Source organism: Borostomias antarcticus (assembly GCF_949987555.1).
Source record: "Borostomias antarcticus genome assembly, chromosome: 5".
Classification (NCBI taxonomy): domain Eukaryota; kingdom Metazoa; phylum Chordata; class Actinopteri; order Stomiiformes; family Stomiidae; genus Borostomias; species Borostomias antarcticus.
This window is the reverse complement of record NC_140238.1, coordinates 10,217,172-10,244,427: the sequence shown is the minus strand read 5'-3', so window position 1 is coordinate 10,244,427 and position 27,256 is coordinate 10,217,172. Positions and strand designations below refer to the sequence as shown.

The 27,256-nt window shown below is 42.9% G+C and overlaps 1 protein-coding gene across 1 annotated transcript in view; it reads right to left on the bottom strand.

Moving 5' to 3' along the window:
• The window catches only part of npas3 (neuronal PAS domain protein 3), a gene marked incomplete at both ends in the record, with an annotated part of 308,298 nt that overhangs the window by 204,668 nt on the left and 76,374 nt on the right, over nt 1-27,256 (bottom strand). The window contains one exon of the mRNA XM_084438561.1: nt 14,802-15,046. Coding sequence (XP_084294687.1) covers nt 14,802-15,046 — 245 coding nt within the window. The remainder of the gene's footprint in view (nt 1-14,801; nt 15,047-27,256) is intronic.

Sequence of the window (27,256 nt, the reverse complement as noted above, 5' to 3'; positions counted from 1 at the left end):
TAACTCAGATCGGAAGACCCATCCTAACACTGCTATAAGTATGGTAAGGGAATTTGCATCAAAAATGGATTATGATGATTGTTGGACAGGATTGTCAACAGGTCCTGGCTAGTACATCATCACCTACCCTATATCCAATTCCCTTAACACAAGCTGAGTGGTTACAATATGACTGGCAAGGGTTAGCAACCCATACATTCTCCACTAGGGAACAAGTCTCATCTTGTCAATTTCATGCAGGAGTAGATAGATTAATTAATTCCTACGACGGTATAGAGAATAGCATTTTAACACAGTTAACTATGCAGGTCAATCAAAACCAGAAACCAAGAGAATTTACTCGACTAGAACTAGCTAGAGTTATACATTTTTCCAGAGTACCTGGACCCCAGTTAATTCATAATATTCAAGCTGTCTTCACACAGGTATATACAGTTCCTTTAACTGCACAGTTAGCGTGTACTGGCTTATCCACAACTGTAGAATGGAGAAATTCAATTGTTTTTTCCGGGTTAAAATGTCAGATTATTGATTGTTTTGTCCAGTCTCAGAGAAAACTATTCAACCAAACTAATCTTAGAGTTCAAACAAACACTGATCAATTCAAAGTCGTCCCTCTCCAGAAGGTAACAGGTTGTATTGATGTTTTTAGGAAGAACTTAGACTCAGCCATTACTGATTTAGGAACTAGCTCTTGTATAGACCCAGTCTATGAGTATCTGTATCAAGGCAAGGAAATAGAACTCCCTGAAGGCATTTTCCTAGTCTGTGGAAACACTGCCTACTCTAAACTACCTGAGGATAGTATGGGACGTTGTTATTTAGCTCATTTAATTCCTATGATCAGGAAAGTTACTCAGGAAGAGATGAAAGTACTCCATAAACAAACTACTATTAGACATCGTAGGGATCTCGCAATTTTCAATGCGGCACTAGGAATGATGATTCCTAGTTATGGTTTTCTTCAGAATAATGCTGAAATACAGATTTTATCGTATGTCCTACAAGATCACATAAATGCATCTGATAGAGTTATTTCTGCCCTTGCCCAAGAGGTAAATGAAATGAAGAAAGTCGTTCTCCAGAATAGGTTCGCATTAGATACAATCCTAGCCTCTCAAGGAGGTACATGTGCCATCGTAGGGAGCGAATGCTGTTCGTACATTTCTGATCCAAATGTCACACTAGCTGAATTTCATGAAGCAAACAAAAGAGGACTTGAGACCTTAAACAAATTACATATCTGGGATATTTGGGGACAGGTTGATAATGCATTTTCAGGTTTTGGTAATATTTTTAGGACTTTTATTATTGTTCTTGTGTGTATTATTTTTGGGTTCATTATCATTTCAGTGATTATCAAATGTGCTACAAAGTGTTTAGTGGATATTCCAGCTAAAGCACTAATGGTCCAGACTTCAGGGCCGAGTGGAGAAGTAGATGACCCCTTTGAAAATTATCTTGACGAAATGCATAGTATCTACTTACAGGATTTATAATGTTTTGAAACATGAGCTGATAGATGGATTTGAAGTTTTACTTCTTTGGGTTTTTTCCTCAAAATTTGACCAAAGAGGTTTTTTTCCCTTTTCAGAACGTTAACCTTTAAACTGGTAACCATGTCACCTTTTTACCTTGTTTCTGTCAATTTTATTTCAAGGTTTTTGGTGAATGGTTGTCCCTTTTAGATTAGTAGTCATGCCATCTTTTTTACCTTGTTTCCTGTCAAATTTCTGAAACAAGGGAGTTTTGGTGCGTGATTTGCATGTGGAAAGAAAATAATCTATTTTTGTTAAATATTTCACAATAAAATTCTTTTTTATTCTTGCTCCACCTAGTGGAGAGATTACTTCCTTTCCACATGTATAGCATAGAGTTCTTACAATTTGTGTTTGTAATTGATTTCTTTGGTTATGCTTATTTTATATTTGATGTATATATTTTATGTGGCTGTTTCAGCCACAGATGAGGGAGATTGTCGTTTTACAACTAGTCTCAAGACTATTCAGATAGCTTTCTTTTCTTTTAAAACCTATTGATCCAGTCCCCTGCCTTTTGCTATTGTAAACACCTTAAACCTTTGTTCCTCTCTCTCTTTTGTAATTCCAAACACCTCCTCTACCTCTGTCTTCCTCATTTCTCTTTTAAGACAGACCCCTGTCTCACCAGGACAGGAAAGGCCCACACCTTCGTCCTTCCCGTCCTGGCTCAGGCCTTTTGTTTCTTTGTCTATATTCAAAGTGTACCGCGCTTTTCTTTTCATCCCTCGACCACTGTTTGATATCCGTCACCTTACTATGACGTATAGACGAGTCAGCCAACCAAATGTCGGCTGCATCACATCCTTGTTTGAGCACATATAAGGCGGTACTAGGCGAGCTTAAACTACTTCTGTTCTGATGAACCACTCTGTGTTTTATCTTGAGGTCCTTTTGCAATCGTATTGTTTTCTTAATAAATCTGACTGAACCTTTTTGAGCGAACCTGGGCAAATACTTCATTTTCGAAACTTCTACTACAACATGAATGTACATCAAATGTGGAGCAGAACGCAGTGAATGAGACCATGCCGTCGTATGGTTAATGTGGTCTTGACTAGACCAGCTCTCATGTATCGGGCAGCGGATTACAGGAGGGCACCAGGGCATCGTTCGGTCCAGAACCATCTGCCGAAAGGAGGGCCGGACGGGGCCGCAGCCGGGCACAGTCTGCGGAACTTCTGTAAATCAAACCAGGACAGCGAGTCAGCGTTTTGTTTGTTGAGGCCGGGGATGAGGATGCATGGAAAATGAAGTTCCCCTGCCTGGACAGCCATGTAAAGCAGCGCATTAATTATTAACGAACGGAATGTTGAAACGATCATAGTTGATAATATTCACGGTGCTTCGTTATAGCAGAAGAGAAAGCGTTTCCTAGACCACTGAGGGCCCCGCAAAATATTAGCGACGACAGAGATACAGCTCCATGCGCCATGGAACTGACTTGGTAGGTGCGAGGTCAGTTCGGTAGGCCAAGTGCTAAAAAACCGGTTACTGAACATATTCCCCAAACCACTGAGCCGCGGCATCAATAAACACCGGACGGACACGGACGAGTCACAGCCGACGGTGTAACAACAGAAACGCCGGTCCACCCATCGCACAACAGGGACCAAACGGAGGTCCGAATGACAGCACACATCCGAGCAGACCAGGTCCCACAGCGCTCGACGGACCGGGCAGCGTGGGCAGACGGGAAACGAAGAGCGGCCCGGAGGCATGACACGCATGGTGAAGTTCAGACGCCTGAGTGAGGAGAGCAGCTCCCATCCAGCAATAACTAAACGCCCCTGCCCATCGCGCATAACACCCCGAATCCGATCCAGCTTCGAGGGGCAGAGAGCCTGCATTTGTCTTTTTTTTTATTTTTTATATTTTATTATTTTTTATAATTTATTTATTTAACTTATTTAACATTTATATATTTATTTATTTATTTATTGTCATTTATTTACTTATTTATTTTCATTTTAACGCTACCCAAGAGGACACCGAGGAACTCTACCTGATTGCGCGGGCGGACCGGTTCCCGCCGGGAGAAGGTGCTACGCAGGGCCACGACACCCAGGCCCGGGTCAGCAGAAGGAAAATCGGCGCTGCCCCCCCTGGTGGCCAGATGCGCAAACAGTCTGCAACGCGTCAAAAACATGTAGTCCAGAGACTCGGTCGCAACCGGACCGGAGAAATGCACCGAACTCTTGCATGTGTGAGAATTGATCGCTTCGCGGTGCCTATTCCCCATCCAGTTATGGGTGGATGGAAAACAACCAACCGAATGTTCATATTGTTCAGATATTTGTAGGCTATAGCAACATAGAGTGGCAGCCTGACAGAAACCCAAACATGAGCTAATCCCACAGCCGCAGCCTACCATTGCTAGCCATGAACGAACTGGTGGATACTGCATATCGCTGCGCAACGTAGGCCTATCCATTGTCCAGTCAACACACCGATTATGCACGCAGCATTATTATTCTGGTGATTAGTCTTTGATATAAACGCAGAGAGGCTAAATGCGAAGAGGCAATTGCAGGATTCCAAACGCAGCTTTAAATGACACATCCGACATTGAAGCGTGAAAAGCGTAGCATACATTCCTTTTAAATTAAGAAATAAAAGCCTGCAAACCCTGCCCCAAACACCGGCGCAGCGGAGGTGCAGGTGACGAAACGTAAATGTTGGAATGAATAAGCACTGCGTTTTACCTAATACATCCATGATAGTCACACACATGCAGCAGATTGCAGAGCATAATCGCTTGTATTAAATTGATTACAATGCACGATTTACATTACGTTGCCATAAGTAACCATTGCGGTAGCCTGATGCCACTGACCCAAAACTATTTAGAAAGCTAATAAACCGCAACAATTGCTAAGGTGCATCATCGTTGTTGTTGTTTCCGAAACTAGGTTTGGACACAGCTGAAGGCAATTCGGCTAACGTGACCTAGCTAGCATTAGCTACACCGAACGCTAACGCCAGCTGCGTGGTGGCACTCGCAAATCATGGGTGCTAGCTAGTAGAGCAGCAGTTCTGCTGGAACCCACGGGCTGCAACAAAATTTAAAAGCGAGAATCATTCAGCTAGTATTAGCAATCTAAACATAACGATACCTCTATGTGCAATACGGGAAACCTTGACGAACGTCAGCTAGCTAGCAAGCGAGCAATATAGCCTGTCATGTAGCCAGCACCAGCCAGCGAACCCACAAAACAAGCCAAGAGGGGAGGATTTTGATGAACCGATTATATTTCGAGAATCCACATAGGCACGTTCACGCCCGAACTGCTAACATTTGAATAATGAATAGCACCCGGCGTACATTCACGACAGTTGAGTAACTGCGGTGGACGACGCATGAACAACCCGTGACATCAGCGGCCCATGAATGAAACCCAGTGGCTGGCGGCGGAGGCAACACTTCAAAAATTGACTTCCCAACTCCCAACGCAAGCTACGCGAGCACTGAACCATACGCAACCACAATCAAAATTATGGCACAATGCTGCTACAGAGGTACGTGCTCCTCGGCCTCGGAATCCGGCGCTCCACGACGCCAAGCCGCCTTTACACCATTGCGGAAAAATGACTGCGGTGCGGTTCTGAAAAGACCGGAAGTCATTCATTTCCTATGAGAGTCCGCAGACCGCATGCGACAGGGCTCCGAGGGATGCGGTGCGGACAAAATTCCGTTCCGGTGGACGTCCGTATGCGTTCAAAAAATTAAACTCATCCGGCAAATCCCAGTCCGGCAGTATGACCGGAAAATAGCGTTGCTATGGTTTTGGTAAACAATGGTGTGTGTAAACAATCATAGATCGCTTTCTTGTCACTTTACTTGAATAATTTAATGTTATAAACTATATCGTTTTCCAAACAGAATTAACAAGCCCATGTGATCTAGTGAAGCACATTGTCAATATAACAAATATAACCAGACAATCTAGCCAGCATAGAGCCGGCTTCGGCTATGGCTAGTTAGCTAAAGTTAGCTATAAGCTTCGTAGATTTGTCAAACTTAATAAATACGACACACATACAACCCAAAGCTGTCAAAATAGTTCAATATTGGTGTAACTAAGACACAGCCACAGACATTTTGCTACAAAGTCTGTAACCTTTTAATATAGTTTGGCAAATTTGTACCGCTTCGATGTCCGCAATGATTGTTGACAGATTTACTGACTGCTCGGTGAGGTTGACACCCGACGTATCGTCCCGCAGTTTCAGTTCCCCGCATCCGAAAGTTTTTGGGATGGTGTACGGTGGTACGGGGTGTCGACCAGGATGCGGATTGCGGAAACCGGAGTCATTTTTCCGCAATGGTGTAAAGGCGGCTTAAACGGACCCCCCAAACCACGGACCGGAGAGGACAACAAGGGCAGCAGGTAGCAAACGCACCAAAACACAAACATGAGCACGGAATGCAAGAGCAGAGAACGCGGAAGCAGCGAGCACGCAGATACGAGCGATCAGCAGTAATGGCAAGAGCGAACAATGAGATGTTTTGACAGCTTAAATACATGCGCTCTGCGAGCTGAACCAATGCTATGACAGCTGACAGTCAGCTGGTGGGTTGCGTCATACAGTGACTGATTAGCCTCTGCCGATTAGCCCGGCGTTGACATCCGTGCCTCGCCTGAAGTTACGTCGGAGACTTCATTTATGTGAACCAAAATGGGACCGAATGCTTTTTTCATTTCTGTGCGACTTCAATTCCCTCATTATCATAGACAATGTGAGATGAGAGGTATGATTGGCACTGGGAGAGAGCTCTTCAATCAGGGCCCTCTCCATCACCAACCACCTCCTTACCCCAGACCCTCCCATACACATACACACACAGGGTTCACCAACATAGCATCGCTCTACCAGGTGGTCCGTGCCATCAAGGAGATAATGTTGTTGTGTTGTTCAGTCGTGTTTGATATGTAGAGAGAGATAAAGAGAAAAGAGAGAGAGAGACATGGAGAGGAAAAATAGAGAAAAAGAGACAGATAGAGACATTTACTGTAGACGCGCGCACACACACACACACACACACACACACACACACACACACCACACACATAGAGAGAGCGACACAGAGAGCCACATAGAGAAAGAGGCACACAGACACAGACACACACACACACACACACACATACACACACACACACACACACACACACATACACACACACACACACACACACACACACACACACACACACACACACAGAGACAGACAGAGAGACAGAGAGAGAGACACACACAGAGAAAGAGAGAGGAAGGTTAAACAGTGGGGTTAAAGCGAGTGGCTGCCAGCCAGTGGAGAAGTGAAGGTCATTGAGTGAATAGACTTCTTTTCCTGTCACAGGCGTGTCCTCTTAAGGCAGCGGCTCACATGGACACTTGGCACACACCCATTACAGAAGATATCAGATGGCAGACGCTCCATATTACAGCAGATATTACGGACAGAACCCTGTTCTAGATGACAGACGCTCCATATTACAGCAGATATCACGGATGAAACCCTGTTCTAGATGACAGACGCTCCACATTACAGCAGATATCACGGAGGAAACCATTTGAGACATGAGAGAACACAGGACACCACCTGGCATGCTACAGGAGACAAGACAGGACGTTACGGAATTACACCAAGAAGAAGTGGATCATTTACAAGGGTCTTCTCTTGGTCTAATGGTCTAATGGTACACAATTAGGCTTGGCACACAGAAGACCTGAGGTCCGATCCCTTCCGGTTGCTATATGCCTACAGCACATAGAGACAGCTGTCTAATATCGGCCAATATGCATATCCTCATAATAAGACCTGGAATACATTCCTGCCCCCCCCCCCATCCTTCCCACAATGCAAAACCTCACCTTTAGAGATGGCGATGGAGTTGTATGACAAACCCCACACCTCATCACAAATTCCATAACCCTCACTCCCACCTGAAGCAATAGAGAGGCGTATGCATTATACAGTATGTATAGTAGCTCGAAATATGAATGGCGCGAGGAGCAGGGGGCTTGGAGGTGTGTGTGTGTGTGTGTGTGTGTGTGTGTGTTCGTGAATAGGTGTCTGTGTCTGTCTGTGTGTGTGTGTGTGTGTGTGTGTGTGTGTGTGTTTTGGGGGGGTTAAGGGGGGAGCAGCCATTAATTGTTTGTGGCGCCCCATCTGATTCTTGGTTTTCATGAAGTGTGGCATTTCTGAGCGTGCTCTCTGGCTGGCGCGCATGCATAATGAATGTGCCCAGGTGGTGGCGCGGGTCAGCGGCCAGCCGGACGCCTCCCAACAACAGAAAGGTCATGTGTGTTTGTGCAGCGTCCTTCAACAGATGTGAACCACCTCTGACAGAGACTAGCAAATTTCAGTTAAAACACTCAGAATAGAAAAAAAATATTAAAAAATGAGTTGATGGGTCAATTACACTAAAGGTCACAAGCTAGAGGGAGAGAGAGAGTGAGAAGGAGGGGGGGGGGGAGTAGGAGAGAGAAGGAGAGGGGGAGAAGGAGAGGGAGAGAGGACAGATTGAAAAACAGAGGGGAAAGGGTGAGAGAGAAAGGTGGAGAGAGAGCAGTAGAGAGAGGGCTCGCTCTTTGGCAGGAGTTATGATAATAAATCAACAGTATAAGTAGAGGGCAGATTCTCTTAGCTGTGATGCCAGTAATACAATACCAGGGTATTTATTAATTAAGCAATAAACCACGAGAGGCCGTGTGTTATAGTGATTTTATAACAGCTAGGGGGCGTTGTTAGGCACGACACGAAACAAAGTGCCTAAAACCCCCCTAGCTGTTATAAACTCACTATAACACACGACCTCAAGTATTTTATACAACGGTTACTACAGCTATTAGTGTAAAATAAACACACAGCAATATCAAATATTTACATTTATTCAAAACTAAGCATCATTCCCTCAATTCTGCTGATCAAAATAATTCCTCTAACAAAAGGGTTGCCTAGCAACAGATGCATTGGATGGAATGTTCAGTTTTAAAAAAACAAAACACTTATAGGCCTACAATGCATTGGATCAAATGGGAGGCGCATTAATACTGACAATGGAATAATATGCGGTCCCAGGTGTGTGTTACAAAGTATTTTAACACGGATTCCAGCCAATCAGAATCAAGAACCAGAACTAACCGTTGTATAATATAGTATTAATACAGGAACATGATATGTATTAATACAGTATGAATATGAGGGTATTTATTAATATAACACCAGGGTATTTATTAATAAGGTACCAGGGTATTTATTAGTACAGTATCAGGGTATTTACTAATACAGTACCAGGGTAGTTATTAGTACAGTATCAATGTTTTTATTAATACAGTACCAGGGTATTTATCAATACAGTATCAGGGCATTTATCAATACAGTATCAGGGCATTTATCAATACAGAATCAGGATATGTATTAATACAGCATTAATACAGTATCAGGGGATTCATTAATACAACAGGGTATGAATGCAGTACAAGGGCATTAATAAAGTATCAGGATATGTATTATTACAGTATTAATACAGTATCAGGGGATTCATAAATATCAGGGGATTAATAATATAAATACAGTATCAGTGTATTTATTAATACAGTATAAGGGTATGTGTACATTAATACAGTACCAGGGTATGTATAGATTAATACAGTACCAGGGTATTTATTAATCCAGTATCAGTGTATTTATTAATACAGTATAAGGGTATGTGTACATTAATACAGTACCAGGGTATGTATAGATTAATACAGTACCAGGGTATTTATTAATCCAGTATCAGTGTATTTATTAATACAGTATAAGGTCATGTGCATATTAATACAGTACCATGGTATGTATTAATATAGTATCAGTGCATTAATTAATACAGAATCATGGTATTTATAAATCAATTACCAGATTATTTATTAATACAGTATCAGTATTAATACAGTACCATGGTATTTATTAGTACAGTATCAATATGTTTATAAATACACTATTAATACGGTACCAGGTTTCCCAGTACCAGGGTTTTGATTAATACAGTATCACTGTATTTATTAATAAAGTACCCAGGTATTTATTAATACATTAGCAAGGTATTCATTAGGACAGTATAAGGGTATTTATTAATACAGTGCCAGGGTATTTATTAATATAGTACCAGGGTATTTATTAATACAGTACCAGGGTATTTATTAATACAGTACCAGGGTATTTATTAATACAGTAGAAGGGTATTTATTAATACAGTATAAGGGTATTTATTAATACAGTGCCAGGGTGTTTATTATTCGGTAGCAGGGTATTTATTAATACAGTACCAGGGTATTTATTAATATAGTACCAGGGTATTTATTAATACAGTTCCAGGGTATTTATTAATACAGTACCAGGGTATTTATTAATACAGTACCAGGGTATTTATTAATACAGTGCCAGGGTATTTATTATCCGGTAGCAGGGTATGTATTAATACATTACCAGGGCATTTACTATACAGTACCAGGGTATTTATTAATACAGTGCCAGGGTATTTATTATCCGGTAGCAGGGTATGTATTAATACAGTACCAGGGTATTTATTAATACAGTACCAGGGTATTTATTATACAGTACCAGGGTATTTATTTATACAGTAGCAAGGTATTCATTAGGACAGTATAAGGGTATTTATTAATACAGTGCCAGGGTATTTATCAATACAGTGCCAGGGTATTTATTAATATAGTACCAGGGTATTTATTAATAAGGTACCAGGGTATTTATTATCCGTTAGCAGGGTATGTATTAATACAGTACCAGGGTATTTACTATACAGTACCAGGGTATTTATTAATACAATGCCAGGGTACTTATTATCCGGTAGCAGGGTATGTATTAATACAGTACCAGGGTATGTATTATCCGGTAGCAGGGTATGTATTAATACAGCTCCAGCACCGGCCTCCAGTTCCTGCTTTCTCTGCTTTATCACCAGTGTTCAGTATGCAGGAGAACATAGGCTGGCTATAATAACGTTTGGCAACTAATACAGCCGTCACACCCATCTAGCTCCAACCCATGTTTTATTTTGGACAAAAACACAGAAATGAAAGAGGAAAAAAAGAAAGAAAGAAAAATAGAAAAGCAGAATGAGAATTCCTCCGTCCCTAAGCACAGATCCATACCTAAAGCAGAGTGGATTTGCCAAACCGCTACATGGCCCCAGATTTCCCAAAAGGTTACAATCATCCGTTATTAAGTAGAAATGCCTTGGCAGGAGTCTGCTCAGCTCTGTCTGCTCTGTCCCACAGCAAATATCCCATAATAACGTATTCATGGTAACAGCAAGCGTGGCGGCGTGCCGTGGGTGGGTGGGTTGGGATTGGGGGGGTTGGGCGCTATGCGAATAGTCGGAGCAGCCAGAGTGATTGAGCGACCGGGCTGCCAAATGAACTGGGTCATCCATGCATCAGGAACAATATCACCAAGCTGCTGCTGTCGCCACGGTGGCCACTGGCTGGCTGGCTAACCTTGATCTGTGAGCTGCTAACAAACTACCGTGGAGAGAAATGGGACATAGCCGCTCTGTTGCTGTTCTATCTGATAGAATACCTATACGTACTGTACATACAATATGGCCCTCACCCTCCCCAGTCTCTCCCCCACCTGGGTCAGCATGAAGGGTATTGGATAAATCCGCTTCCTGTCGGTGGGAGGGTGACATCGGTAAACCAATCAGAACATATGAACCCCATCCACATCCTGGACCAATAGGCTGGGTTGAGGGTCAGCTCTGTCTCATCTTTATATCTTCATCTCTTGATCTGCTCCTGGTGGAACTACAGGATATTACCCCAGAAACACACTCCAGGAAAATGTTTAATGTTTTCTATCACGTTTCTAATTTATTTTCTATTACTCTTACCTTTCCTTTTTTTTCATTAAACAATGACATTCTTTACACATTCTTTTGGGTATACAGTAGATTGTGTCCTACTGTATATTTCCCTGAACATATAAATAAATAAATAAATAAATAAATAAATAAATAAATAAATAAATAAATAAATAAATAAATAAATAAATAAATAAATAAATAAATAAATAAAAACAACTTGCAGGCATAAAATACTACAACGGTTAACAACCCTTTTGTCTATGTTTCAACCTTACACACAGATGTCTGTTCTATAAGGATGGTTTGATTTGAAAGGCTGGTTTGTAAGACTGGTTTGAAAGGCTGGTCTGTAAGACTGGTTTGAAAGCCTGTTTTGTAAGGCTGGTTTGTAAGGCTGGTTTGAAAGGATAGTTTGTAAGGCTGGTTTGTAAGGCTGGTTTGAAAGGCTGGTTTGTAAGGCTGGTTTAACAGGTTGGTTGGTAAGGCTGGTTTGTCCGGCTGGTTTGAACACCTGTATTGTAAGGCTGGTTTGTAAGGCTGTTTTGAAAGGCTGGTTTGTAAGGCTGGTCTGTAAGGCTGGTTTGAAAGGCTGGTTTGTCCGGCTGGTTTGAACGGCTGTTTTGTAAGGCTGGTTCATAAGGCTGGTTTGAAAGCCTCGTTTATAAGGCTGGGTTGAAAGGCTGGTCGGTAAGGCTGGTTTGAAAGGCTTTTTTGTCAGGCTGGTTTGAAAGGTTGGCTTGCAAGGCTGGTCTGCATAGCTGGTTTGAAAGGCTGGTTTGTCATGCTGGTCAGAAAACCTCGGCCACCAGTCTAGGTCATCAGGCGTAGTCGTGCGGCGTAGCCTCCACAGCAGAGAGAGGGATCGATAGACACCGTGGTCTCAACACGCCACTAACACAGCTCCGTGGGCTCCAGACGCCATTCACACGGACACCATCGACGGGAGAGAGAGACACAATGCCACACACATTGTTCCTCTGGCGTAAAAGCATTCTCATTACAATATCCCTCATGTAAAACGTCAGTTCAATTCCTCCCTCCATACTGGCCTGGCTACACTGACTTGTGTGATTATGTCTGATTGGCCGTGGGAGATGGCGTGTTGCTACTGTATAGGTGAAGAATGTGTTCAGGGAAATGGAGACGGACGCTCTAACCCAAACAATGCTGTGTGTATGTTGATTCTTCCTCTCATTAAAATGCATGCGCCTCTTCAAAGACCGCACTACAATGATGCCATCTGTTGTGGGTGCTCTGTCTCTGCACAGCAAATGGTGCGCACACACACACGCACGCACGCACGCACACACGGACGCACACACGCACACATGCACACTCACACTAACTAACACGTACACACTAACAGTGTCTGAAATTTCCAGCCATTTACTTTAATCTTTGCGGTCATTCCTCCAAGCGTATACCCTTAAAATATACAGTGCCTTGGCTCTGGTAAGTGCTCCACACAAAAGGACAATTTCAAAGGCAAATTCTGTTAAATTTGGAAACGTTCTGTAGTTTTGTAGAATCAGACTCAAAGCTGGATTATCAAAGCTAAATGTTTGATATTTCATGCAGACCACAGTCGACGGAGTGCCTCTGTTCTTTGTCTCTCATATTCAGACAGCAGGTTCATGGTAGATATTTAAAATGTCCTCATTATCAACCCTTTTGCTGTTGTGACAGTGTGACCAGATGGTTCTACACCTCTGTAGTAACATGAATACTTCTCCAGCAACACTCTACGTTGATTTATAGTGATACTTCAAAAAGTAGTGAGGTCTGCAGTCTTTTCAATGTATTGTATGCTCTTTTTACCTTTATCTGAGGCGGTGAGACAGAACAAATATTTTAGTTGTTAGGCCATCGTCAGTGTTTCACATACAATTGGATAGTGTTCTTTTTATAGGTAAAATTCACAATCACATTCAGGTTCAACAATTAACATGTTGACAATTACGTAATTTCACAATTAAATACAACAGACAGACAATGAGTATAACTAACAAACAAAATCATCCGATTTCTATAAAAAAAAGAGTTGACAAATTAGCCACCTTTATCAGATACAAATAATCTGTAATTGGGATGGGGATTATATAAATCAGACTGAAAGAATGTTACAATGATTTAGGGATCATGGTTACAGTAACGACTGGTTAAAAATGGCTGTTGAAAAAGTCAAAAGGATCATGTCTTTCAAAAACAAATAAGAATCAAAATAATCATTCTCTGTGAATTATGTTGTAATTCTCTGTGAATTATGTTGTTCAAGAAGGCCTCTGATGTTATCAAATCATATTTAAACACTGGAACATTAGATCTTCAGACAAATATTTAAATTATGTGTTTAAAGATCACTTCACTTATAAAAACTCTCTGAATTTAGGAGGAAAACTGGTGAGCACTGTTATAATGTCATAATGTCTTGCTCATTATTGGTAGTTTTCCCTGCAAAAAATACTTTAAACAAATGCAGAAACCATAAATACAATATATGATTTATCATTAAGTTAAATGTATTGGACATGATTTGAGTTCAAAAGTGTGGGCTAATAGACAGCATGGTGATGTTGCAAAAAGAGACAGTTCAGCTGGAGTCTCACATCGAAGGCTTCACCTACTTCACTTTCTGTAGGTGTTGAATTTAATTGTAGAATTATGCATACTATTCTATTGTCTATTGCAATTGTTTCATTGTGAAATTACGTGACTGTTAACATGTTACTAATTGTTGCACATGAATGTGATTGTGAATTGTACCTCTAATTGCTGTCTAACCACTGAAAGGTTTATTCTGTCTTATCCCCTCAAATAGATGTGAAAAGAGCATACAGTAGGTATATGCTCTTTGGAATGGAACGATTTCTGCATGCAGACCTCACTACATTTTGAAGCTTCACAGCTTCATCTATGCACCATGGTTCTTAGCACAGTGGTTTACTGAAGATTTTATACTATTAAATTAATATACATAATAAAAATCAATGCATTCACTGTGCTGCAATTTGCTTCAGATAAACGTGTCAGCGAAATAGGACATATTTACACAATAGGACATTAATACACAATAGTTCTTCTCGGAACTTACCTTTGTAAACACATTCTGTCGTTCCTGTACATCCCCTACTGTATGTTCTATATATGTATGTCTACATAAGTGACAATTCAACTTGAACATTTCCTTATAGTCCAGAGCCTCCTCTAGCCCCCATGGTAACAGAAACCTACAGTATAGACCTACCCGGCTCTGCAATCTTGGACTTTGCCTTTGACAGAGATAGAGTATATCATTATTTATACCATATATCTATGTCTTTATTTAATATGCAGGGAGGTCTCTCTGAGACGCAGATTGGTTGTGGTTCATAGACCTGGGGGGTCTTACCTTTGACGGAGGTGTTGGGTGGGGGGCCCTCGATGCGCAGGTTCCAGGGAGGGTCTCCCTGGTTGGTGAAGTCCCTCATCTTCAGGTAGCTGATGGTTAGGCGGATGATGGAGGCCTTGTCCAGCTGGCTGGTGATGGCACCGGGGAGGGGCAGCATCTTGGCCAGCTCGTAGAACTCAAAGTTCTCCTTCCCCCGGCGCGAGCGAGCCGCGTCCCGAGACTTCTCCTTCCTCAGAGCCTGCAACCTGAAGGGAGGAAGAGGAGAGATGGGTTAGGGCAGGGGTCGGCAACCTTTACTATCAAAAGAGCCATTTTTGGCCCAAAAAATGAATACAAAATCTGACTGGAGCCGCAAAACATATTTGATCTTAAAATGAAGGTAATGCTTCCCCTTAGATTTATTTTCAGGCGTGGTGGTGTATGCACCCAGGGGAGACACATAAAGGGGGGCATTTTCAGCATCAAACACTACATTTCCTGCATTCTGGTGAATTTCTATGCAGTCTGCTGCTATCTAACCTGACACGCCAGATAGTTTACTTCGCATAATCATCTGGGAAATCTCCTTTGGCATTGCTTGGAAAAGGGTAGATACTTTCAAAATTACTTGGCAGATGATTGGATGAACCATCTGTGTATCACCATCTATCATGCGCCTACTTCAACCGCTCCTCACTGTCGTCACACTTAAACCCACCCTGCCTGTTTGTATTTCAAATTCCTCACAACCAACGCTGATTGGCAAGATCGTTTTCTGATCTGGCACAAGCGGATCTTTATGGAGAGTATCCAGACTGATTTGCGAAAGAAATAGAATGTGAGCTCACAAAATCAGGATGGTCTCACAAGGCTAGCTGCTATCTAGCTAGTTAGCTAACTTGAATGCCAACATGACCATTTATTTTAGTAATAAATAAATGTATTTAATAGTAATATATGTATTTAGTTATTAATTTCCATATAATGTTTGTCATAGCCAGTGAGCCACTGTAGAGGGGCTAAAGAGCCGTAGGTTGCAGACCCCTGGGTTAGGGTCAGGGTGAGTGGTCACGGTCAGGATCAGAATCAGGGTCAGATAGGAAGAGACATAATTTCTCTATCTAGAAAGTTCTCTCTGTAAGTTCTAGATTGCCTAGAGTTTCTCTAAAGGTTCTAGAATGTCCAGTTTTTCTTTATCCGGGTTGTAGAATGTCTAGCTTTTCTCTTGAATGACACCGTGTCCTAACTACATGCGACGCGAGCGAGCGTCAGCGACAAAATGCGTTCCATTGCTTTGTTTTCTATTGTTATGTCCTAACTGGATGCGAGCGACGCAGCGCGAAGCGGCGCAACGTTTTAACTGCCCTTTTTACGCTCGCCCTGTTCCTATTTTCCTCCTGTCCTTTTCTCTATTCAGGTTCCAGAATGTCTAGATCTTCTCTATAGATTCTAAAGCAACATCTACTAGAATGCCAATGCAGATAATGATTTATACACAAATTGATTATAGAGGTAGCTGTGAACAACACCAGAAGTATTCTGAATGAGCTTGCTATAGTTTATGTGTTGGATGGTGATATAGGATGCCCCTAGATGGTTGTCACAAGAGCACCTTCAACACTTCTGGTGGACATGGTTCTGCCTGTTTTCTGTAGTACAAAACTGCTCAGTACAGTATCTCAACTTGCACTGTCTATCGCTGCTTGCAGGATGGATATCTCATATGATATCTCAGTAAGATACACATTCAGCAGCATGACCGACAAGGAACTGGATACTCTAGTGACGTCCATTAAAGGAACATGCCAACTTTTGGAGACATTTTCTTATTTGCCTCCCCAGAGTGAGATAAGAAGATACACACCCTTCCGTTCTCTGTGCGTGTGCTAATTAATTGAGCTAGGCTAAATGGTAAATGGACTGCACTTATATAGCGCTTTTCCACCTTAGCGGCACTCAAAGCGCTTTACAATGGCCTCTAATTCACCCATTCACACATACATTCACACACCAATGGCGGTAGCTGCCATGCAAGGTGCTAACCTGCTCATTGGGAGCAATTTGGGGTTAGGTGTCTTGCTCAAGGACACTTTGACATGTGGACAGACAGAGCTGGGATTCGAATCACTGAGCCTTCGATCATTGAACGACTCGCTCTACCAACTGAGCTACAGCCGGCTAGGCTAACGGGTCTCAATGCTTCCTATTGCACGCACAGAGAAGAGAAGGGTATGTATCTTATCTGACTCTGGGAAACATGGCAAATCAGCTAATTTCCCCCAAAGTTGGCATGTTCCTTTAAGAAGAGCACTCCACACTGGCTACAGGTCAGTGAAAGGACGTCTGCAGGCCCTGGGCCATTGTGTCCAGTGGACCCTGGTGTCTGAGACTCAATGCAACTTGCAACACAAGAAATGTGTCATTTATGCTTTGCTCACTGCAGACTTTCATTATAGTCCCTCTGCGCTAAATCTCGATGATACTGTATGGAATTACAAATGGTATTTGTAATACCACATTTATTCGGGAGCATTTCTTCTGAAACTCTACTTACACCGTTTCCAAGAAGATTCTGGCATTCATTAAAGCACTGGTTTAGGGCCAAAATATATTTCTGATCTGCTGCTACGTTATGAACCATCCAGACCTATCAGGTCATCTGGCACAGGCCTGCTTTCTTTCCCCAGAGTTAAAACAAAACATGGAGAAGCAGCGTTCAGCTTTTTTGCTCCACATATCTGGAACAAACTTCAGTCTGCTGTAACTCTCAGTTCTTTTAAATCAAAACTGAAGACTTTTCTTTTTGCCATAGCTTTTTATTAAATAAAATAATTATTAATCCATACACTGCACTGTAACTTTTATTCCTGTATTTTATTATTTTTATTATTTTTACATTTAGTTTTATATGACCTGTTTCTTGCACTTTGTCTTGATGTCTCATGTAAAGCACTTTGAATTGCCTTGTTGCTGAAATGTGCTATACAAATAAACTTGCCTTGCCTTGCCTTCACCAATGTTCTCACATGTGGGAACTAAGAAAATAATCTACGAACAGGGAAGAGTAGTCTTAAGTAGGCTACAGACTATTTGTGCGAAAGACATGTTCATTTAAAATGATTTGTGATTGTGTTTACTTCAAATCTACAGTTGTATAAAATTATAGGATTGCAATACTATAATAGTTTTCATTATTTTACAAAGCGAGAGTACTGTCTGTCCAATAATATCCCCGATGCGCCGGGTCCAACTGTGTGCCCTTCTCCAGATACAGCGTTAACTGAACGAGTAGGCTAATATCATCCCTTGCATTTTACTTACAGGTACGCTGCTACTGTATATATGACAGGTGGAGTCCAGTCTTAAGATTTTTGTTTCGGCATGTCGCGTTGACAACTGTGTAGTCTGTTTAAAAGCCTACAGTACATGTGCATTTTTGTAGACTGCAGGCTATTGTATATTGTATCCTATCACTTTGACATTTTGCCCTGTTCTGCCTCGCTATGTTTATGAACCAAGGCAAATTCCTCATAGTAGGAAGCCTACTTGGCTAAATTAACATTTTGACTGGCCACGCTGGATTTGACCTGCAGTCCTCTGACCTACCAATGCACTTGACACAACCCCACCTAAACCAATATGATAGCAGCGCAGATGACTGGTATTATTTCAGAGAAATGACATCTGCGCACGACCCTGTAGTTGCATGTCCTTATATGGGGCTAACAGGCATTTACCTATGCTAATTCGGGTGAGCCGCCACGCGCTTTCAACTTGTGAAACCATGGGATTCACCATTAAGAAAAGGCAGGTGTGAACTCATCCAGCGGTTTACGAACACGTTGTGAATCAGATGGGTGCTTTCTTTAGAAACGTTCTTAGGAAGAAATTTAAGAACGGAACTTAGGAAGATATTGGTGAATAAGGCCCAATGTCCCCAAATCAAAACCTTTTTTTTCCACGTCGTGGTACTGGTATATCAATGTCAGTCGTATATCACTGTCAGCTACACATTCATAGCGAGTTGAATTGCGGGGACGGTATGCGTCATTATAAGTGAAGGGACAAAGAATTAGAATCCGGCAATTGTCTCTTCACATAGGCTACCTAGCACTATCTGCAGCGCTATCAATGTCTTGGAAAAAGAATAATCACCAAAATAATAATACTGTGTGCGTAATCGCAGGAGAATATGTGCTTCAGTCAAGTGCAAAAGGTGTTTGATGCTAGCGCTCTCAGCAGAAGTGGACCACATAGGCTTCAGACTCTGCCAGACAGTGAACTTGAAAAAATTGCAGCATATCATTAGAAACTGACCACATATTGGTAATCTACATGGTTACTTTCTTGCCTGAAAAACATAAAAATGTACTAAAGTGACAGATTTACAGCCGTAGAGTCATGATAAAAGTCTGTTTCATTGTAATTCTGAGATGTGAAACAAGCACTGTTGTGAAGGACTTGGTTGTAGTGTATTAGATAGAGACTCTAGCTGAGTATCTTATTGGCTGTTTGAAATCGTCCAATCAGATTCACTGTTGTTGCACTGTTACGGTAGCCACAGGTAACGCTTCATGCGCTCCCCACGTTAGACTACAGTGTGCGCTGCTGCATAGCTTAATATATGTACAGAGAAAGAGCAAGATAATCCTGTAATTCTGTTGAAGCAGGCTACTTTGCAACTTATCATTCAGTGATTGTGTGCGTTCAAATACAAGTAAGTTCATATATATTTCGTATGTATATTCTCTGGTTAAATATTCAGATTCGACAGTTAGCCTTAGGTTCACTAGCTACGTTAGCCTAGCTACGTCTCGTACTTGAGAATGAATGTGAGATCGTGTCCTAGATATTCTGTGTATGGATCTAAGTGCCTGTAAAGGTTAGCTGGTTGACTATATCCATTAGCATAGTATAGTATAACACACTGGGTTTAGCACTTTATTGTAGTATGCTTTATTTCTGTATTCTAATACTGTTCATTATTGTTTGTCTATTCCGCCAGAACCACACACACACATATAGAGATAGCCTACGCAGAAATCCCTGTTGATTGAGAGCCCTCTACAAAGTCCAATAAACGGCATTGAAGATCTTCTAAGCATTCTTACCGATACACAACACAGTGGTCACGCACCTCCCAACCAGACTAGTTCAACGACTACCCAGCTAGTCCTCATTACAAGCACATTAATTTGTGATTCGTGAAAATCAGTCAAAATCATACTTTAACCCCAAGTGCAAAAAAATAATTGTAACCTAAAAAAAAAAAGAAATTGCATGCTGAATAAATTAACTTATAAACATGAGTGAGAAAAAAACCTGTGACAATGACATTTTATTTTTTACATTTGTGAACATATGATTTCGTTTACAATTCAGAAAAAAATGTGTTTGCCATTTGCCAATAGCCCGTTTTTTTTTTTATTACCATATTAGGCGCCTTTCTCTCCAACGCTTAATTTCTCAATATAGGTTCTGGAATATAATTTCTAGACCTCGGTTCCACAACACCTCCTAACTTCCAGCTTTCCAGCGATGCTCCTGTGCTCCAGCCAACGCTGCTTCTGCAGTGGCTACTCGCAGTAATGTCCTCCCCCTCTGGGAACCACCGCTCGAATTGATTCAGTGGCTGGAATATGGAGGTGGCTGGAGGCTGGGATTGGCCCTGGCCCCAGGTCTCAGGAGACAGGCCTGGTGAATGACTCTCAGATTGCTGCCTTGTTACTCTGAAGACAGTAGAATAGGCCCACATCCCCCCGGCTTTCGCACACGCCGGGCTCAGAGAGGAGGCTCATATTCAGAGAGGCCACGTATTGAACTGACCTGTGTGTGTGTGTGTGTGTGTGTGTGTGTGTGTGTGTGTATATGAGCTCCAGTGTCTCCAGTGTCTATACTGCATCGTGGGTTCCTGTCAGCAGCCTTTGTCTAAGAGCTGTCTGAGGCAACACCTACAGGGTCACGGAGCATCAGAATATGCCTGAGGTATGAAACTGTGCCCATGGCTGTATTTCATAGATATTCCTATACAGTGGAGGTCATAGTGTGCTGGCTATGAATGTCAGACACACACACACACACACACACAATATCTCTTGCCGGGTATGACAGCCACCCAGTCTCTGTGGCAACCTGTGTCTGTTCTGTTCCTGTCTGTCTCCCCCAGGTGTTCGTCAGCGGTGTGTGTGTGTGTGTGTGTGTGTGTGGTTTCTCCCCTGGTCATCGTTAGTCCACCTTTGTCCAATCATCTCCCTGCTCCTGTCGTCCAATCAGAAGACAATCCGTCACATGTACTGTATATTCTGTGTTGTTTCATGTGCAAGGGAGGAGAGGTTTGATTGTGTTTGTTCTGTTATTGGTTAGCTAGAGAATAAGAACATTTTGTTTGTTGTCCAGTGTTAATGTAGACAGCAAGTTTTTATTTAGTTTTAGTCACAATCTTGTGTAAAATTCTATTTAGTTTTAGTCACATTTCAGTCACCTGAATTGTTTTAGTTTTAGTCTAGCTTTAGTTGACTAAATAGCATTAAGATTTTAGCTGACTACATTAGATTAAGTCGACTAAAATGAAATTGGTTTAGTTAAAGTGTAATGCATTATTTAACCATTTCTCCAAAATTTCCAAACTCGTATACTCCTGGAGGAAACATCTATTAGACAAATGTACAAAGCTACTGAATTACATTTCAATGCATTCTCCGTGCCTGATTTCAATGTTTTTTCAGCGTGAGCCACGACTTTCACGGAAATCTCAGTATTCTGATTGGATATCCTCCCAAATCGTCCCTCCCTAGCATTTTTGTCGTTTTCATTTGTTGATGAAAATGTCAATATATTTCATCATAGTTTTTCTCATGATAAATTCATTTTTATTTAGTTTTTGTTTATTTACTAAATCAAGGTCGATTACTAATTTTCGCCATAGTTTTCTTCGACGAAATTAACACTGGTGTCGTCTGAGTAGTCAACTTGTTCTGTGTTAGTTATAAACATTTGTTTGTTCGTTCGTTAAGAGTAGTTTTTGCTTGTCATGTTGTTAGGTAAGTTTCCGCATGGTCACCATTAGTCATTCCTTAATTTGCTCATTTGTTTTTGTTTGGTTTGGTTACATGGACAGGAGCGAGGGGACAGGTAAGCCGCCCATGTATCTCCCATCACACAGCAATACCAGTGTTCAGAACATTAGGAATGGGTGCTGCTGATGTATTTATGTATTTATATTAGTATGGCAGTTTTTTAAATACTTGCTTTTCTTTGGCACTGTTCTCAGTTCCCTTGTGTTTCCTGTGATCTATCATAAAATAAATCATTATGGCTGTGGTGAATTGTTTGGTCCATTGCATTACCACGCACCGGGCAGTGTTAGGCTCTCCCTTACCCTGGACTAATGTTCCACCAGAAGGGTCATAACACTGGATTATTGTATTTCATAGGAGAGAATTGTGAGGTTGACAGTCTCCTACTTTCCAGTAACACAACTCCCAACTTTCTATGGCGTTCATCATCTGCAGCCATTTTAAATTAAGTTGGCAATAAATCAGAGCCGAAAGCGCGGGTTCCCCACTGACCGACAGGCAGATTAATACTGGAGCTCCACAAATGCAAAATCTGTTAGAGGAGGACTAGGGGGGCAGAGCAGAGAAGGAGGGAGGGATGGAGAGAGAGAGGGAGAGGGAGGGATGGAGAGAGAGAGGGAGAGGGAGGGATGGAGAGAGAGAGAGAGGGAGAGGGAGGGATGGAGAGAGGGAGGGAGAGGGAAGGATGGAGAGAGAGAGAGGGATGGAGAGAGAGGGAGGGATGGAGAGAGAGGGAGAGAGAGGGAGGGATGGAGAAAGAGAGGGAGGGATGGAGAGAGAGAGGGAGGGAGGGATGGAGAGAGAGAGGGAGAGCTTCACCTCAGATGAAAAATGACTGTTGGTGAAGAGAATCATTTTACATTGTCATTTTATTTATCAGCGATCCTAGAGAAAAACAAACATTAGGAAAGAAGGAGAATGGGAAGAGAGGAGAAGGGTGAGCTGACGGCTCCCCGTCTTGCCAGGGATTATTAATGGACAGTTTACCACCTCAGCGGTGTGTTATACACCAGCCTGCCTGCAGGTCCATCAGATTAACCCTAATGATCGACTACATCATCAAATCAGCTATCTATTCATAATGTCGCTTCACAATAAAAGTCACTTGGCGCCTCTCTTATTCCAGAACAGCCAAAGCCCAGTCCCTGCCTATGATGACACGTTCAGACTTGTCAGGATCAATTTATGTTAGTCTTTGTGTGAGAAGCTTCAGGAGCATACATAAGATAATTTCACACCCGAATATAAAGACGCAGACTGTGCCTTTACATCTGAGTGGAGGATTGCCATTCTCGATCATCGCCACCCCCACTGTCCCTCCCCCTCTCCCCCCGCACCCCAGCAGTAGAAAAACACCATTTGATGGTTCGCTGCCCCGACCATATATAAAGCTAGTTGTAATGGTTGTTGGGAGGCAAAGTGCAACCGAGCAGCAGAATTTCATTTGTTCCACAAACTTGGAAAGCATTATGTCGGCCTGCCAAATATGTCTCGATGCATCAAGCCTGCGCAACCTTCACACTGTAGACATATTTGTCATGTTCTACTCCGCTAAATGCAACACCATTGACGTTCTGTTTTTTGTTTTTTTCTTTTGAACATGAAATAGAATCATGTTGTTTATTCCAACATGACGGTGGCTGGACAGCATTCTAAGAGCCCGTCTCCAGGGGGAGGATGAGGGTCCAGGTCATGAGGTCAAGAGGAGGATGCTCAGCTACAGCGTACAATATTACACTTACATCACTTCCTGTTACTGGCCTTGATGCAGAGTAGAGAGGATTGCGTAGTCATTGCCATGACCCACATCTCCCGCCCCATTAACTTCTCCATACTACAAACATGATGCTGTGCCACAGAACTGTCAATTCAATTCAATAATAAAAACGGAAAAAAAAGAAGATGGGTGCCAATTCAAATCGATTCAGAGAGTTTGAGAGTGACACCAAAGGGTTGACATGAAACTCAGAACTCAAGACTTCTGAAGTCCTGGGAAAGACTTCAGAAGAAAGAGAGAGAGAGAGAGAGAGAGAGGGGCTGAGAAAGAGAAGGGACACTAACAGAGCAACGGCCTCTCAAGAGAGGCCCAAACGCCCCCGACTCTCCTCTGCCAGTGCAGCACTTTCAAAATGACGCCCTGTTTATTCAGAGGCACACGAACACAGCATCCACTCACAAATCACAATGACATAATGTGAAAGAGAAACTGGGGGGGCAAGAAAAGGGCAAAATGTGGTGAATGTTTACTGGAGAACAGAATGCTTATAGCCACACGGAGAGGCCAGTGGGGAAATCTGGCACCAGGGGGGGAGGGGGGGGGGGCCTGATGCCTATCACGGCCGACGAATAGGACGGACAGAATTGTGCTCATGTTTCCTGCCTGCCGTCCTCCATAAGAGACCCCCTGAGTGTGTTTTTGGCGTCATTGAAATGGAGAAAAGGTTCTAAATTTAGATGTGGAATGTACACACGACACGGCGCGGCCGCCATTAGTTCCTCGCAAGCACTATCGCGGGGGGAATCGGGGAATAGAATGGAAGTTCACGTCTGTGCTCAAATGCATTAGGTATGACTTGGAGCATGACGTTGAATTGTAATGACAAACATTACAGAGCGTCTGGATGGCTTACGAGCTTCGGAACGAGACAAAACCATGATCAGGGGAGCAAAGTCATACTGAACAGAAAGTTTGGGCCAAGACAAGAAACCGCGTCAGTGCCTTCTTCAAATGCACAAAATACTGTACTCAGAGAGTCAGTGTGGACCGCGGGCTTCAGAATAAAACAGTATGAAGGAGAGATGCACTGAGAGACCTGTCTGTTGTCTCACTTTGCTGAGATGGTCGCCTTTGAGATGGTCGCCTTTAGTCGTGCTGTTTGTAAAGCAAATAACAGATCACACCCTATGGATTCACATTTTAATGCAATTACTGGTCGGCCCGCCTGACTGAACAATGGCCATCTTGCCGGTCTCCCTGCGCACCAATCAGCCAATCACCTTTCAAGTTCAGAGGACGAGCGCTGGGAGGTGTGTGTGTGTGTGGGGGGGGGGGGGGGGGGCAAGTTGTGCGATGGCCCCTCCAGGAGGCAGGTAATTGTCTCCATCAGAAGGGGAGAGCCACAGAGAGCCGGGACGTCACTTTACATTAGCCTCCCCCCTGCTCACGCCAGCCATGACACCCTGATCAGGGGACTAAACGCCAAAACCAATCAATTGCTTTTCGTGATTCTGCTCCTCACAGCAGTTAGGGAGAGATGGAGGGATGGAGAGAGGGTGGGAGGGTTAAGAGAGAGGTAAAGAAAGAAAGAGAGAGAGAGAGAGAGAGAGAGAGAGGAGGAGAGGGGTGGTGTATTTCTCATTACCGGGCAGTGCTATCTCCTTAGTAACCTGATTGAACTTCTCATCAGTGTGTCCAGCCAGCGTCACTGGGCCAGCAGCCCGCCAGACACACACAGGCCTGGAAAACAACCTTGTTTGGGTTAAATACCTGAGTTAGACACCAGAGGACTGGAGGGAGAGGAGGACAGGAGAGAAGAAAAGAGAAGAGGAAAGAAAGAAAGAAAGAAAGAAAGAAAGAAAGAAAGAAAGAAAGAAAGAAAGAAAGAAAGAAAGAAAGAAAGAAAGAAAGAAAGAAAGAAAGAAAGAAAAGGGTTAGGGTTAGGAAAGGCTAGGAAAAAGAAAGAGGGAAAAGAAAACAACAGGAGTAAAACTGTGAAAATGTGGTGTGAGTCGACTACTACTCTCCACTGGAGTTGAATACACCTCTCCATAATACAGCTCTTACATTCAGCAAACAATGGCTAACTGTGTTCAGACGCAAATTACCTGCATGCAGGTGCGTCGATTCACTCCAAGAACAAAGGAAGCCTGTTGATTTAGTAAATGGGAAATACTTAAGGCCCGATTAAGAAACGAGAGGAAAAAAGAAATGGAAAAAGCTGCATCGTTCGCTCTCATTCATCCCCCGTAGCCGGTGTTGTTGTTTTTCTACCTCTTGCTGTGTCAGACTTGGGATTTACGTCAGATGGACACAGCGAGAGGGAGAAAAACCACAACATCAGATACAGATGAGAATGAGAGTGACCGAGTGCAGTCTTCTTCTTTTATACTCTTGGTTTTTGGTTTGAATATATCGGTTTTGTTCTTGAAGATCCCCCGCGAAGGATTTCCTTCGAGGACCACCGTGCAGGGAGCCAGTTTGTCTCCTCCCCGGGCCACAGTCTTTTCGATTTTACCTCCATGCTGAAGCTCTGTTTTTTAAATGTCGCTCACAAAGTTTTCGCGGGTCTTAGTGGGTCAACACTGCCCCCAGCCCCTGACGTAAGCGCTTCCTGGTTCTAATCCTGCCCCCAGCCACTGATGTAAGCACTTTCTTGTTCTAGACCAGCCAAGGGTTGATGTAGCTCTGGAACCAGCTTTCCTGGCTGAGAGCCAGTTTGTCGAAACGCAAGGAACTGGTGTGAGGTGAGGCACTGGCTCTGAACCAGCCCTCCAAATGTCTCGATGGAAGAGGAGGCAGTGAGAGCACAAAGGGAGAAACAGAGGAGAGGAGAAGAGGAGGAGAGGGAGAGAGGAGAGGAGGAGGAGGAGGAGTAGAGGAGGACAGGAGGAGAGGAGGAGAGGAGGGGTGGAGGAGGACAGAAGGAGGAGAGTAGAAGTGCAGGAGGAGAGGAGGTGTGGGGTCGTATTGTGAAGAGGTAGCATTAATCAGTGTTCTCTGCCTCCATATTGATTATAACCACAATGATACGGTCATTTGGAGAAATAATGCTAGTGAATCACACCGGATAAACCCCCCGCTGGTTGTGAATAATCAGCCGTTCCCAGGGAAGCCCGGCAACAGCCCCGCGGAGCTGGCAAACTGCAGCTCCAAGCTCTCTAGCGCGCCTGGCAGCCCTGCTAACTGGGATGATCTACCCAAGGAACACACTCCCAGGGTACCACAGGGCATGTGTGTGTGACGTGTGTTCACAGCCTCTCCCTCCATCCCACTCCATAAACCACCGTGACCAGAGAAAGAGAGGGGAGAGAAAGAGAGAGGAGAGAGAAAGAGCGGGGAAAGAAAGAGAGAGGGGCGAAAGAGAGGAGAGAGAATAATAAAGATAAGCAATGAGACTCTGTGTGGGGCCTGTTTCATCTTTAATTAAACACACCCCCCTCCCCTCTCTATTTCCCTCTCTCTCTCTCTCTACCCCTCTCTCTCTCCCTCTCTCTCTCTCTCTCTCCCCCTCTTTCTCTCCCCTCTCTCTCACATATAAAATCATTAAATTAAATCATAAAATCATGTAAAACCACATCAGGGGGATCCACACTAGAAGTATGTTTTGAGCTCCTCTGATCGGTTCTCGGTCTCATGGGACAACTAGTATTTCAGTGTAAACAATATGTAAACAATAGAAT